This window comes from Carcharhinus amblyrhynchos, unplaced genomic scaffold, assembly GCF_965287045.1.
Source record: "Carcharhinus amblyrhynchos unplaced genomic scaffold, sCarAmb.v2.hapA scaffold_61, whole genome shotgun sequence".
NCBI lineage: Eukaryota > Metazoa > Chordata > Chondrichthyes > Carcharhiniformes > Carcharhinidae > Carcharhinus > Carcharhinus amblyrhynchos.
In genome coordinates, this window is record NW_027649801.1 from 27418 (window position 1) to 43669 (window position 16252).

The 16252-nt window shown below is 42.3% G+C and overlaps 2 protein-coding genes across 4 annotated transcripts in view; one reads left to right on the plus strand and one right to left on the minus strand.

The window, feature by feature from the left end:
• The window catches only part of slc75a1 (solute carrier family 75 member 1), a 37329-nt gene extending 27411 nt beyond the window's left edge, over window positions 1-9918 (plus strand). Inside the window, exons 10-13 of the mRNA XM_080182515.1 lie at window positions 2203-2293; window positions 5709-5756; window positions 7114-7203; window positions 8531-9918. Coding sequence (XP_080038641.1) covers window positions 2203-2293; window positions 5709-5756; window positions 7114-7203; window positions 8531-8634 — 333 coding nt within the window. The 3' untranslated portion in view covers window positions 8635-9918. The remainder of the gene's footprint in view (window positions 1-2202; window positions 2294-5708; window positions 5757-7113; window positions 7204-8530) is intronic.
• Window positions 9919-10027: 109 nt separating this feature from the next.
• The window catches only part of add1 (adducin 1 (alpha)), a 189609-nt gene continuing 183384 nt past the window's right edge, over window positions 10028-16252 (minus strand). The window contains exon 16 of one of the 3 annotated variants that reach the window (XM_080182512.1): window positions 10028-15354. In XM_080182512.1, coding sequence (XP_080038638.1) covers window positions 15005-15354 — 350 coding nt within the window. In that variant the 3' untranslated portion in view covers window positions 10028-15004. The remainder of the gene's footprint in view (window positions 15355-16252) is intronic. The other 2 variants (XM_080182514.1, XM_080182513.1) reach the window with 2 other exon arrangements.

The window sequence follows — 16252 nt, forward strand, 5'->3', positions numbered from 1 at the left end:
AAAAAAAAATCAATGCTTCATCAGATTGCAGTCGGCTTGCCTCCGAATGGTCGCTGACCTTTCCTGCTCTCGGGAGGTGTCTCTCCTCCTTCCTTTATTTTAGATCCAGTTTTTCCGGTTCTGGTTTTCTCCATCCTTGCTGCTCCTCTTTTCTCAAGGCACTTGATGGTTTGCCTGCAGACCCCTATCGAGATGGCCTGACCCCCCCCGATCGGCCCCCCCCCCTCAGACAGCCCACTGCTGGGTGGCCTCCCCCCCGATCGGCCCCCCTCAGACAGCCCGCTGCTGGGTGGCCTCCCCCCCGATTGGCCCCCCTCAGACAGCCCACTGCTGGGTGGCCTGCCCCCTCCGAGCGCCGCCCCCCCCCCCCCCCCCCCCCCATTTGGCCTGTCTGCTGACATTTGTCACAATTGTCCAACTCTCGGTCTGTCACTGATTTCCTGTTGTAACGGTCTGACTGCAGACACACACTCCTTCAACAGCAAACACAAAGACTGACCTGTGAACTCTATCATGGTGGTCTTTGTTTGGAATCCCGCTGCACCCATCTGTAGCAGCTTTGTTTTGCGCAGAGTTAACCCTTTCAGTGTGTGTTTTCGTGTGTTTTCCCCCTTATTCCCCTTTCCCCCTTTATTCCCCTTTCCCCCTTTATTCCCCTTTCCCCCTTTATTCCCCTTTCCCCCTTTATTCCCCTTTCCCCCTTTATTCCCCTTTCCCAACAACTTGCCTTCGCCTCTGAGACCGTTGACTCTTTGCTGGGATACGTACAACGGCCCCTCCGTTTGATTTGTCAGTTGGTGGGAGACGTTATTCCTGAGTCTGATCTTGCCCTCGCACCCAAATCCACACATTGTGCTTCCAGCAGTGGGAGCTGCGTCAGGAGTGAGATCAAGGGCTGATATTTTTAAAAATATCCCCGCCCCCCCCCCCCCACCGCCCCCCACTTCTTCAGTCTCCCTAACCCAGAGGCGAAAATCTAAACACGAGCGCTGCTGTGTCAGCGAGCTGCTGAACTAGGTCACGCTGCATATTGGAATACAGATAAAATTTCAACACTTGCTGATGATACACCAGCCTTCCAGTCCTGGAAAACAGCGATGATATTAGGGCATAGATATCCAGCAGAATGGGCAGAGAGAATTTAGTACACAGAGGTGCAAGTTGATTTTTATTTTGACAAAGGGTGGGGTGGGTCAATGTACAGTCACAGTTCTAATGAGTTGGCAGAGGCACAGGGACCTGGGATTGCTCAGAGAGCTGACATGGACTTGATGGGTTGAATAGCCGCCTTCTGCACCAGGACAACTCTGGTATAAGAACATAAGAAATAGGAGCAGGAGTAGGCCATCCGGCCCTTCGAGCCTGCCCCGCCATTCAATAAGATCATGGCTGATCTGTCGCTGCTCAGTTCCACTTTCCCGCCCTCTCCCCATAACCCCTAATCCCCTCTCTTATAAAAAACCCATCAACCCGCTTCTTAAAAATATTTAGCGAGGTAGCCTCCACCACTTCAACGGGCAGAGAATTCCAGAGATTCACCACCCTTTGAGTGAAGAAGTTCCTCCTCAACTCCGTTCTAAATTGCACCCCCCCTTATCTTGAGGCTGTGCCCTCTAGTCCTGCTATCCTTTCTAAGCGGGAAGAATCTCTCTACCTCTACCCTATCCATCCCCTTCATTATCTTATACGTCTCTATAAGATCCCCCCTCATCCTTCTAAACTCCAACAAGTACAACATTCAGTCTCTCTTCATAGTCCATGGTATGAATCAAGCATGCTCTTTGTAACTTGGATTCAAATCCTTAACCGTTTGATGGAGGGTGGGGGGAGAGGCACAGAGCTGGGGGGGCTCTGTCTTACAAGACTGGATTTAATGGAGTGCCTGGCTCCCCAGCCACACCCCTCCCCTGCGACAAAGGAAGGAGTGAGCTCTCCCATACTTTGGCTGCTTGCTCCAGAGGCATTAAACGCTCAGAAGGGTATTAACTGGTTTGGGGGCAGGAAGTCCTGCCTCAGAGAGCTGTTGGCCAATTAAATGCAGCTCCCTGGTTGCAGCAGCGCCACTGGGAGTGCTGGCCACTGCTGGGATTACAACAACACTCAATGCTGAGAGTGATGACTGTAAAATCCAGCCCCTGACTTGTTAAGTGTGTGACTAGCAGGGAAAAGGACTCACTTTCTCATGACATATTTCTTTTTCAGGCAATTGCCCTACTAATCCCAGCTTTTCTTATCATTGGCTGGGCTAGCACCGTGCCTGTCCTGTACATTGGACTCCTCTTCTACTCATTTGGTAAGTGAATAAAATAAACGGTAATGTTGCTTTGTATAGCATCTTTAACACAATAAAGCAATCCAAAGAGATCTTATCAAACAGAATTTGAAACTGAGCCAAAGATTGACACATCAGGGCAGGTCCAAATGCCTGTTCAAAGAAGTAAAGTTTATTTATTAGTCACAAGTAAGGCTTACATTAACACTGCAATGAAGTTACTGTGAAATTCCCATAGTTATCACAGTCCGGCGCCTGTTCGGGTCAATGCATCTAACCAGCACATCTTTCAGAATGTGGGAGGAAACCAGAGCGCCTGGAGGGAACCCACGTGGACACAGGAAGAACATGCAAACTCCACACAGACAGTGACCCAAGCTGGGAATCAAACGTGGGTCCCTGTGAGGCAGCAGTGTTAACCACTGTGTCACCGTGCTGCCCAGAACTAGGTTTTAGGCAGGATTTTAAAGGAGGAAAGAGGGAATTCCAGAGCTTAGCTGAAGACATGGCTGCCATTACTGTGCTGCAGGAATCAGGGATGCACGAGAGGCCAGAATTGGAGAATCTCAGATGTGGGAGATGAGAGATAGGGATTGGGCAGAGGTACGAGGAATGTGGAGTTGAGGCCATAATCAGATTTTATTGTATGGCAGAGCAGGCTTGATACGCTGAGTGACCTACCCCTGATTTATATGTCTGTATGATTTGAACACAAGGATTCGCGGCATTGTAGGACAGAGAGTCAGTATAGATTAGTGGGCATTAGCAGGTAGTGGAGACTTGGTGAGAGTTAGTATTGGAAAGTAGTTTTTGATAGATTGAAGTTTATTGAGTAATAAAACTTTGATTTAAAAAGCAGGGATTATTTGATTAGCTTCATTGTAAACTTATGCAAACAATGCTACCCTGCTTCAGGAAAAATTTTAAAACAAAACAAATAAATTAGGAAATACTGGGAAAGAGACAGGACAATTTGGGTGTAGGCCATCAGAACTGTTGTGATCTGAAGAATTAATCTGTCCTTTCACCAAGACATGGATGGTGATGAAGGTCTTTAAACGTATGAAAGAGTCTGAGAGGGGAGGGCCTGAGAGGGGAGATACGTATGAAAGAGTCTGACAGGGAGTCTGACTGCTGTGTTTAAGACCAGAAAGGTCATCAACCTAAAACGTTAACTGTTTCTCTCTCCACCAATGCTGCCTGGCCTGTGGAGTACTTCCAATACTTTCTTCTTGTTTAGGTAGAATGTGGAACTTGGTACCATAGAATCATACAGCGCAGAAGAGATCCTTTGGCCCATCAAGTTTGCACTGATGCGTAGAAACATCTGAACTCTCACTTCATCACATCTGTTAGCACTTGGGCCGTAGCCCTGAATATTATGATGTGCCAAGTACTCATCCAGATTATTTTAGAGGATGTGAAGCAACCTGTCTGCACCATCCTCCCAGACAGTAAACTCTGTGACCTGAATGCAGAAGGCTAGAGTTCTGAATGTTGCCCAGTTTGTTAATACAACTGAGCAGCTTGAGCATGTCTTTATTGGTATGGAGTAGAAATGTAGAAGTTAGGAGCAGGAGGAGACCATTTGGCCCTTTGAGCCTATTGTATCATTCATTACGATCGTGGCTGATCATCCAACTCAATAGTCTCATCCTGCTTTTTCCCCATAGCCTTTGATCCCATTCGCCCCAAGTGCTATATCCAGCTGCCCCTTGGATACATTCAATATTTTGGCATCAACTACTTCCTGTGGGAATGAATTCCACTCTTCGCGTAGATTAAAAAAAGGCTAAATTCTTAAACCTAGATAGGAGAGAAAGCTAGTCTAGGGATTTCAGTAGTGGGGAAAGACTGGAGAAACAGGGATTGTTCCCCTCAGAGCGGAAAAGGTCTATGGAGAGATTCCAGACTGTCACCACCATCTGGGTAAAAAAGTTTTCCTCATAAGGCAGGTGCTGAGGCGAGTAACGTAGATGCATTTGAGGGGAAGCTAGGTAAGTGTATCCTTCTATTTCTTTCTCTCTTTAATGTAAGAGAAGTGCATAGGATTAGATAAAGGGTGGGATGAGACTCATGTGGAGCATGAACACCAACATGGACCTGCTGGGCCAATGGCCTGTTTTTGTAATACAGTGTCATTATGTTCAATATTTCCTCTTATTCTGATTATCTTTTAATATGGAATTAGTAGAACAAGGGCCAAATGCACTCTGGAAGGTTCTTATTCTAAACCCATTTAATTTTGAACACCTCTATCAAATCTCTCCATAAACCTTTTCTGCTCTGAAGAGGACAATCCCTGTTTCTCCAGTCTTTCCCCACCACTGGAATCCATCATCCCTCGTCCAGCCTTCCCTCCTATCAAGGTTTTAGAATTTAGCCATTTTCTTTACTCCGTACCAATAAAGACATGTTCAGGCTGCTCACATTGTAGTAATGAGCTGGGCAACATTCAGAACTCTAGCTTTCTGCATTCAGGTCACAGAGTTTACTTTTATAAATCTCTGGTTGGGTCTTAGCTGGAATATTATGTACAGTTCTAGATGTCTAGACTTTGGAGATGGTGCAGAGGAGATTTACCAGGACTACACTATTGGAGAAACCATGTAAACTGGTATTATTCTCCTTAGAGCAGAGAAGGTCAAGTAGAAGTTCATCTCCTATGCTGTAGGATTGTTTGACATTTCTGCTGGGAAATCCCAAGGGCTGTTGACCCAAAGCTTATTAAACGCTGCTCCCCACTGACCATCCCTAGCATACTCACAAAGGAAACACCTCCATGCGAGGAGATGACAGGTTATCAAATTGGAGGAGGTCACAGAATTAAGCCTGACATTGCGTGACCCATTTGTGAGAGTTTCTGTGCTTGTTACCTGAGTATCCTAAAATATTTCTATGCAGAAGCTGACCATTTGGCCCATCTACCCTATGCTGGTAGTGTGGAAGAGCTATCCAATTTGTCCCACTCCTCTAGCTCTTTCTTCACAGCCCTACACATTTTTCTGTTTCAATTATATATTCAATTCCCTTTTGAAAGTTGTCACTAAATTTTCTTCCACCACCTTTCAGATAGCACAATCCTGATCATTGTAAATTGACTGCATTAAGAACATTTCTCCTCGTCTTCCCTCTGGCTGGTATTGATGCGTTAAATCAATAAGGTGTTGCTGTTTTTATATCTTCACTTTCTTTCTTTGAAGAAAAGTGGCTTGGCTTGAAGTGGGTAAGATTCTCAGGCTGATTAACAGTTGGAGAGGTCATGATATTCTGTACCTGGAACACCGACTGCTTAGGTCCATATGGTGGAGGGCTTTAATGATCCCACAGCCCCAAATTTCAAGGTGTGAAAGGAACCTTCAGTACAGTGCGATAGAGCAGTGCAACCTTCATTCAGAACGATATTGATGTTGTGACTTTTCTTCTTTTCTTCTAGCCGCTGCTGTAGTCATTCCCTGCTTGTCTGCCCTGGTGTCAGGATATGGTAAGTCGGCATTACAATTGTATGCTAGATGCAGTCAAAACATCCAACACATTTTGGCTCTTTGAACGTAGGGACAGAGAGGATCAGAGAATAATTTGCATCTACCTAGATTGTCCCAAAATTTAGAAAAGAATTCTGAAACCTCACTCTATCCCTCATAATTTGATTTTCCTGTTAAGTATCTGTTTCTTTCTTAAATTTGTTGACACTACCCACTCACTTTCATCGCCCCTTGGGCTCTTGATTCTATTTTCTGGTGTGTGATCCAGTTAAATCCAAAACATTTGTTCTGAGCTCAGGTTTTTTAGAGCTCCCTCTCTAACAGCACTGTGGCTGCAGTGGTAGCAAGAAGGCAGCTCACAACCAAAGGGCAATTAGGGATGGGCAACAAAGGCTGACCCAGCCAACAAGGCCCACGTCACAATGAATAAAACAAAGCTATAGATGTTTAAATTCTGTCACATGTGCTGTTAAAGTTTTATTTCTGTACTGCATAATTATAAGAACGGAAGAACATATTTAACCTTTTTTTAATAAAAACTCAATTATAATTTGCACTCAAAAGTGTTTTTCTTTCTTTCTGAAACTACATAGTCCATGTAGTGAATGCACTCCAACACTTAGTGGTTTTTGAGTGGCTTGTCAGGCCACTTCAGGGAAAGTTTCCTTCCCCACGGGTTTATTATTGGATCAGATACAATTTCTACAACTATCATTAGTTTCCTAGGCAGGGATTTCCGTTGTGGGAATCAAAGGATATGAGGATGGGGAGGGGGGAGAGTAGAATTGATGTAGAAGATCAACTATAATCTTACTGAATAGCAGAAAGGGCATCAGAAACCATGTAGACTACTCCAGTTCTTTTTTTAAGTTCTTCCAATGGTTATGGACTTTGCTGAATGGGCCAGCATTTATTGCCCATTCCTAATTGCCCTTGAGGAGGCATTGAAGAGTCTATCCCATTGCCGTAACTCTGGAGTCACATGTAGGCTAGACAGGTACGGGTGGTAGATTTCCTTCCCTAAGGACATTAGCGAACCGGATGGATTGAAAGGGTTTCATGGTCATCGTTAAAATTTCTAATTGCAGATTTTTATTCAATTCATATCTGCTGTGGTGGGATTTGACCCCAGGTTCCCAGAGCATTACCCTGGGCCTCTGGATTACTCATCCAGCAATAATACCACTTTGCCATTGCTTCTCTCCTACTGTGACCATCTGGTTCAAGAGACAATTGTGCTATCAATCAGTTAAGTCTGACATTTGTCAAGGGATACCTTGAGCAGTGGAGGTTCTTGAGAAAATTAATTAGGGATTAGAAAATTGTGATAAAATGAGGCTTCTGTTTTTAAATTAGGTGCAGCTAATCAGAAAGGAACTGTGATGGGAATTCTGCGCAGTCTGGGGGCTTTGGCTCGAGCTTTGGGACCAATTGTTGCAGCTACCGGTGAGAAAAGAGATTAATTTCTGAAGTTTAATCAGTTTTACCATTTAAAGGTAAATACTGGGGTGAAATTACTTTTAATGTTTCATTAATCATTACCTGTTGGGAGTTTTAGCTCCTGATTTCTTTGAACATGAACAATTTTTAGTCATAGAGCATCTTTTACTGTAATAAAACATCCCAAGAAGCTTCACAATCGAGCCCATAAGGAGATACTAGGAAATATATAGAACAAAGGACAAAAACAGCCCAGGAAACAGGCCCTTCGGCCCAATGACCAAGTGGAGGAAGGAGAGAGAGGGAATTCCAGAGCTTAGGGCCTAGACAGCTGAAAGCACAATGGGGGAAGCAGATAAAATTGCGAATGCTCAAGAGACCAGAATTATTTCCATATACTGTTTATAATTAACATATTTGATCTCTTACAATATATCAGTGGTTATCAAAGTTTAGGGCTAATTTACAAATGCCCACACGTTTTGTTACTGATTTGAATTTTTTTTTGCTTAAAGTTAAAATAAGACCACATAGTCTCAAAGGTGATCTTATTGTGTGGTCTTACTGACCAGGGAAAAGGGCTTTTGGTTTCAATTTTCAGTACAGTCTTCAATATTATAAAAACTGCACAAATATTAGTCAAGTCAAAAATTGAACACATACTGGAGTTCCTTAATCTCTCCAACCCCAGTAAATCCCAAGGGAAGTCAAAGTTTGCCACAGCAATAATGACCTGTATTTATATAGCATCTTTAACATGGTAAACGTCCCCAGACACTTCACAGGAGCCTTAACAAACTATGACAGTCTGATCAAAGAGTTAGGTTTGAAGGAGCACCTCAATGGAGGAGGATGAGGATAAATGACTAGCTTGGGGTTTCATCCCCATTCTGGCTGAGATAAACTTGGGACCTTCCTCCTGCCCCTGCACTTTAATAAAATCAAGGCACAATTCATGGTTTGGAGGCCCTTAAATAATGCAACATGGTGAAGAAAAATAGGAGAAGGAAGATACAGAGGTTTAGACAGGAAATTCCAGAGCTTAGGGTAGCTGAAGAAAAATCAATGGTGTAACGAGTTAAATTGGGGTATGGGAGAGGTTAGAGAGAGGGTGGTGCAAGGCCATTGAGGAATTTGACAAGGAATAGCACAAGATTATTTTAAATAAACATCGAATGCTGCTCATAAATCAGAAGGGGAATTGTGACTGACTGTTAAGACTGCAATCTTTCTGATCAAAGAGTGTCTGTGGGGGTGATGTGGTATTTATGTCTGCAGCTAATCAGAGGCAGAGGTAGTGAAGAAACTGAATGCTGTTGTGTTTTGCCTACAGTTTACTGGCTGGCAGGGGCAGAGATGTGTTTCACTGCGACCAGTTTCACCTTCCTCCTCCCACTTGCACTTCTCATGGTTCCCAAAGTGAAGAAAACAGAGTGAAGACTCAGAAGAAACAAAGTGGCCATGTAAACCTTAAAAGTGAAGGCCACACTGGATTCACACTTGGAGCAACCGGAAGCAGTCTTTTCTTAAAAAAAAACTTGTAGCAGCTGGTCATATTTACTTAACCTCAGTTGGGAATATCAAGGAACTGAACAATGGGAAAAATACATTTTTTTTTGAAGAAATATGATACTAACACAACTTAATATTGGGAGCACGGGGAATGGTTCCATACAGCAAGCGACTTGACAAAGTTGAATCACAATGTTGTCAAAGGTTTTTAATGTTCCCTCTCCTGCTCCTCATTGCTGTTGTGGATTATTTATACCATCTCCTTGGATGGGACTCTGCTACTATTTACAGGACTTTATTAGAGCTTCAGCTTGATTAAGGATAAAAGGTGTGAAATTTGAAAGATTAGGTGGTGCAGTGGGTCGTACACCAAATCTGAGTCATAATGAAAGGTTATCATGCTGAAACGTTAACACTGTTTCTGTCTCCACTGATGCTGCCTGACCTGCTGAATATTTCCAACATTACTGGCTTTGATTTCAGATTTGCAGCATCTACAGTATTTTGCTTTAGTTCTAGGTTGTGTGTTCACTTATCTTACTAAAGATGATTTTGCAACAGTTTCAACCTAGTTGCAGCTGGTTGTGGACACACAGCAAAACATTTTCCCCTTCACAGATCTTGCGATAATGGCTGAGGCACAGTTAATAGAGCAGAGGGAGCTCTACTCCATATAATTATTGTTGTACTTAACCTAAGGGCTATATAAAAAAAAAATTGGGGAAAAAATGATTTAACAAAATCTTACTCTTTTTCGGATGTCTCTCTTCATTGTTCCTCTCTGGTAGTTGCCTCTGGTGCCATACACAAGATGGGAACTAAAATTGCTTCTATGCTTTTATCTATGCACCTTATATTCAAGAGCTTTTCTACTCACTGGCTTTACAGCTTACTGCTGCTGATCAATACTTGTGTCCACTGAAAAATAATGCGGGACATTAGACTATAAATAACTGAACAAGCAACTAGTAAAGAAAGTCAGAGTGAATTCACCAGAGATAGGACTTACATAGAACTAAACAGGCCCTTTGGCCCACAAGTTGCGCCGATCACATCTATACCTACCAAGCCATAGAACTATCTGTAACTCCCACTGCCATTAGATCCGACATACTCATCCAGAAGTCTTTTAAAAAAGACCCCAGTGAGTTCGCCTCTACCACCACTGACGGCAGCCAATTCCACTCACTCACCATCATCTGAGTGAAAAACTTACCCCCCCCCCCCCCCCAACATCGCCTCTGTACTTGCTTCCCAGCACCTTAAATCTGTGTCCTCTTGTAGCAACCAGTTCAGCCCTGGGAAATAGCCTCCGAGAATCCACCCTATCTATTCCTCTCAACATTTTATAAACCTCTATCAGGGCACCTCTCAACCTTCATCTCTCCAGGGAGAAGAGACCTAGCTCCCTCAACCTATCTTCATAAGGCATGCCTCCCAATCCAGGCAACACCCTTGTAAATCTCCTTTGCACCCTCTCAATAGCTTCCACATCCTTCCTGTAGTGAGGCGACCAGAACTGCACACAGTACTCCAAGTGGGGGCTGAGAAGGGTCATTATAAAGTTGCAGTATTACCTCCCGACTCCTAAACTCAATTCCTCTATTAATGCAGGCCAGTACACCATATGCCTTCTTGACCACATCTTCCACCTGCGAGGCCGATTTATGGACCCAGACCCCAAGATCCTTCTGTTCGTCAACACAGCTAAGACTCCTACCCTTGATATTATACTGTATCCTGTTGGTCCTGCCAAAATGGACCACTACACAGTTATCTGCGTTGAAGTCCATCTGCCACTTCTCCGCCCAGTCCTGCATCCTATCTATGTCACGCTGCAACTTCTGAAATCCCTCCAGACTACCCACAACACCACCAACCATCATATCATCAGCGAACTTACTAACCCAACCCTCCATTTCCTCATCAGGTCATTTATGAAAATGACAAACAGCAAGGGGCCTAGAACAGATCCCTAAGGCACTCCACTGGTGACCAACCTTGATTTATTAAATCAAATTCAAAGGGCTCAAAGAATCTGTTAGTATGAACTTGACTGTCTTCAATGAACAGTGATTTGGAGTAACTCCTCATCTTGCCAAACTTCTTCTGTCGTATTGCAAAAACATTTTCAAGCTGGGGCAATAGTTCAGTGTAATAGAAACAGAAAATAATGGAAAAACTTAGCAGGTCTGGCAGCATCTGTAGAAACAATTGCTGAAACAGTTTATGTTGTAATCATAAAATCCCTACAATGCAGGCAGAGACTATTTGACCCATTGAGCCTGTATTGACTCTTGGACAACAATACCTTACCCAGATCCTTTCCCCACCCTATCACTGTAACCCCACACATTTACCTTGGCTAAGCCATCAAACCTACACATCTTTGGACCGCGAGGGGAAACCCACATAGACACAGGGCAAACATGCAAACTTCACAGTCACCCATGGCTGGAATTGAACACAGATTTCTGGTGCTGAGGCAGCAGTGTTTATCACTGCAACTCTTCAAGTCTGTCTCCACAGATGCTGCCATGTTCTGCTGAGGTTTTCCAGAATTTTGTTTTCATTTTGGATTTCTGGCATCTGCTAAGTTTTTTTGCTTTTATTTCATAGCTGTGGGGAATAGACCTGTAATCATTCTGATCTGTAGGGGTTCAACTATTTGTATCTTGACCACATGAGCAATGGGAAATGTGTGTTGTTAGTCCTCAGTCTTGGCTCAGTGGTAGCACTCCCATCCCCAAGACAGAGACTGTGGGTCAAGCCTCATCTGAAAATACCACTGAGGGAGTGCTGAATCATCATTTCTTGTTTCTCCTTTGGGATGCCTTCAGCTGCTTAGACCTTAAGTTCTGGAATTCTCCCTCTCAACCTCTGCAACTTTTCTCTTAACGCACTTCTACACCAAGCTTTTAGTCACTCCTCTTAATACTTGTTCCTTAGTCTGGTATTATGTGCCTCTCCATAGATGCTGTCCAATTGGTCAAATATTTCCAGCATTTGATATTTTGCTTTTGTTACTTAAATCTGTTAGTTGATGATGTAATTAAACCAAAGAAAGACTGATTTGATATAACACAACCTCAAAACAAAACTGGTGAATTAACTATTATTGCAATTTCATCAGAAAGCTTTAACAGCACTGGAAATTCTGGTTTCCAGGTAAAATATAAATCAGTTGGACTTATTAGAATTAATCCCAAAACCAACAGTGCCCATAGAAAGTCTGCCATTGTGGATTTCAAAATAATTGAACTTTTGGTTTAAAAATAAATGTAGATTATGTAGCTAAGTTTGTTTCTGTATTTTGATACCATTAACTGAAACAGCATAATTGTATTGTTTTGTAGTCTTAAAAATTTCATTTATATACAAGACAGATGTCTTCAGAGGGCGAGAGGGAGGCCATCTGATCACAACCAAACAGGAAGAACTTAACCATCTCTCCGTTCAGAGTGAATGGTTTCTTAATGAATCTAGGGTAATTTTTTCCACTTCCCTACCAAGGAAAGGCCTTCTAATCAGTTCTAAATGTGTCTTTTGTTTCATCCCTTGTCCTATGTCACCTTGTATTCTGTTGTGGTTTTAACTTGTCCTAGTTGTGTGTCCTCATTTTAATCAATGTTACATGTTCTGTGATGTTGTGTCCACTGATCACCTCACCCCCCCAAATGTTTTAAACATCTGGTTTAACTAGTGTGCTGCTCCTTATATATCCAGCTTATTTGTGCATTCCTTCTGTCCTTCCCCTTTAGATCCTGTATTTCCAGCTTATATTTTTAATTTCAGGTTTCTACTTTATCCTTTTTATCTCTGATAGAGCAGAAGGTTAAACCTGGAATGGTTTTCTGCTCAACTGTTATTTGCTTCAGAGCAATGTAACAGAAGTATCAGAGCAGGATGCCTGGGACCCTGTCCACAAAGAAATAGAGGACTGCTAGAGATCAGTAACATGCCTGCCTCGACTAAAGGAAACATTATTCCAGCGTAAGGTTTAAAGAAAGGATTTTATTCATAGGCGAAACTCAATGTTACAATGAAACTTTAAAAAAAAACAAAAGTAATAAATTCTTCATGTAGTGATACAAGAAAGGTAGAATAAAAATCAAAGAGTTTACAAATCTTTTGTATAAGTGGACATGATAATTAAGAACTGAAACAAGAATCAAAACTGGAATAATTAGCAGATGGTATGTGGTTAATATTCAAGTCTGACAATTATAACTGATTTAACAAAAAAGAGCTTAAAATTACTTAGTGTACAGAAGTCATACAAGGGTAAAATACAAGCGGAAAGCCAGCGATGCCATGCAGTCCTCATTACACATCTTATTTGCAAATTATACTCCTTGCTTTTTTTTTGCTGCCACTTCCACTATGGCCCTGCCTCAACCCACCAGCAGACCTACTTCGAAAGGGGAAGGCAGCAGCTGGATCTCAACACATGGACAGTGTTGTCACATTTCCAGCATAAAAGTTACACAGATACCCAAACCAAGCCTTCCCACTGGGAATGGAGGAACTTCAGCCAGAAGCTGCAGACAGCACTACCTGAAATTTCTTGTGCAGAGGGTTAGCTCCAAATAATGTCATTTATATATACCAATACCTCCCCACTGCATTTTACAGGATTCAATCTATTTTTCTTTTGCATGATTTTTTTTTACAAATTTCTCATGTTGCAAACTGTTCCATATTTATCAGGGCAATTCAGTTGATCAAAATACAAGTTTTAAGAAAAGCATCACAGGTTTTAATTATCACAGAGCAGGGAAACTTCCATATCCAGCAGCATGGGGAAGAATTAAGAATGTTCAGCGGAGGCTTGTTCTATTCCCTGTTTAGCAAAGGCAGGTCACGCAGCATGTCACATTCCAAGTAGCTTTGACTACTGTCTAATTAATAACAGGCTTTAAGTGGCCATTTTTCTTGTTGCATTGTTCACATTGTAGGATTATGAAAAAACTTTTTTCCTCCATTAGTAATGGTGAATGGCCCTGGCACAGGGTAAAAATGGACCCTCTCCTTTCTATTCAATTCCTCTGATGTCAAACGATTCTTAGCAATACAGTAATGGTTTTGTTGCTGAATCGATTATATTTCAAATCAACATATAAAAAAACAGGACACAACGTGTTAGTCATTTCATAGAATTTCTGGTTAAACAAGACATCCTTTAAACGCCACATTTGCCTACATTAACAATCACTGCACTTCAAAGTAATTGGAGAGGTTTCTCTACAGTTGCGATAGAGCACTATATAAATGCAAGTTTTTTCATACAAGATTTCAGCATTAAAGCATGACTTTGCCATCGTATTTATCTAAACTGTATTCCACTAACAGAAGTGTATGTTGTGTACCTGTTGTTTTTCCCCCATTTCAGACAACCACACACTGTTCTTGGACTGGTACTAAGAGCAAAAATGGGTAAGTGAGTCACCAGGTCCAATCAACCAATTAGTGTTAAGTTGCTGAATTAGTTGCTGGGAGATGCACAAAAGCATCACTGGGCATGCCCATGGTCTTGTTTAGAGGAAATACCCAAAGCCTGGAAACTCGCTGTGCAGTGATTCCCAGGATAGAATCTAGGTGCTCTTGATAGTTAATCACACCAATTTTTCCAATGGGCTGCACTATTCAATTGCTTTAAAAAAAGGTTTGTATATGCAGATGAACAAAAGGGATATCTGCCTTAAACGGAAAAGACCTTAATATTCACGATTCAGCAATTCACCTAGAGCGTTCCTTTTCATTTTAAAAAGTAAGCAACTCATGATCTGTCATTTTACAAACCACATGTAATAACCTTTAAACACATCCCCACACCATTTAGGCAGCATTGCAGATGGCTGGCATTTAACAGTCATGCGCAGGATATCTTACACATTTGTGATAAAATGTAGGTCATTACTACAATATCTGCATATTACATCAACAACGCAATTAATTCATCATTACAATATAATCTTATTAAAAAAGGCTCTCTGGTTTCATTATTCTAGCTCAACCCCAAAGTGGCAAACCATGCTGCAAATTAAACACTTCGTGGGTTGCACCTACTGCACTGAAAGGATTAGCACCTCTTTGTTTTGTGTCAAAAAAATGTCCTGTTACTTTCCATACCAATCGAGCTATACTAGACGTTTCTTTGCATTCAGTTACATGTTTTTTTTTTAATAAGACATAACACTAAACGATACAACCTTGCACATTCTAGAAATTAATTAGAATCGATCTGTGAAACGGGGGCATCCTGCCTTCCCCAAGTAAAGACCAGACTATTTTTTTAGGAGTCGCTTTTTTTCTTGTTCTTCTTCAGGAAGGAAGGAGTGCGGAACTTTTTCTTCTTCTTCGAAGGTGACTTGCTGGGAGATTCGTCACTGGCTGCATCTGCCACTTCCTCAGCTGGTGGCGTTGGCACCTGCTCAGGTGGTGGTGGGGAGGGCACTTCTTGGAGCTCGGCCGTGGTCAGCTCGTCAAGCTTCCTACTCAGATCTTTGCTTGGGCTATCCGACTCCTCGTTTCCCGAAGTTGGGAAGGTCAGCACTTCCGAGGGCTCATCAGGGGTGAGTTCTGGCAGGGACTGTTGGAAAGTTGCAGCACTGTCATCCTTGCATGTATGTTCCACTTGCAATTCTGAATAATTTATAAAAGGAGAGCACAATGTAAGAGAGAGAGGGCACAAGTTTTGACTTGGGCACACAACCCTAAGACAACCTCTTTGCAATTAATAAAAATCATAGTTTTACTTCAGTTATTCTCTAGTTTTCCAACTGGATCAGAGCTGTTCAATAATTATTCCAACACTTGCTTGGCCAGCATCCTCTCTCTTACCCTCAGCAAACCCTCATTCAGTCAAAGTTATGTTGACTCGCATTAAGTTTCATTCATCCACGACCACTGTGCTCATTTGACATACATGGGCTCTCAGTCCAACAGTAACATAAATTTAAAATTTCACCCACTTGTTCAAATTACTCCACAACATCACTGCTTCCTGGTACCCTTTGAGATGAACTCTCTGTCCCTTCAATCTCAAACCTTTCAGACCAGAGGACTAAAAGTTTTGGAATTTCCTTTCTTAAAATCTCCTCAGACATTGGGTGAAGGATTGCACTTTATATGGTAAGGTGTCATTTTTTCTTTCCTGTGTGGAATCATCCAGTTTCCAATGTGATCATCTTAAACTGTGACAAAAATATACTATCTCCTGCTCTGAGAACTGCAAGCTCAAATGCGAGGAGAGGGAAGAAACTGCAGAGACTTTGACCAAAATCTTTATATCCTCTTTAGCCATGGGCCAAAGGATTGGAGAGTAGCTAACATTGTTCCTCTGTTTAAGAAGCGCAGAAGAGACAATCCAGGAAATAACAGGCCTGTGAGCCTTGCTAAAGTCCATGTAGACAACATCAACTGCACTGCCCTCATCTACCTTCTTTGTTATCTCCAATCTTTAGGCACCTCACTTATCTTCGATTATTCAAATATCTCTGCTATGGGACCTGCAATTTCCTCCCTAGCCTCCCACAATGCT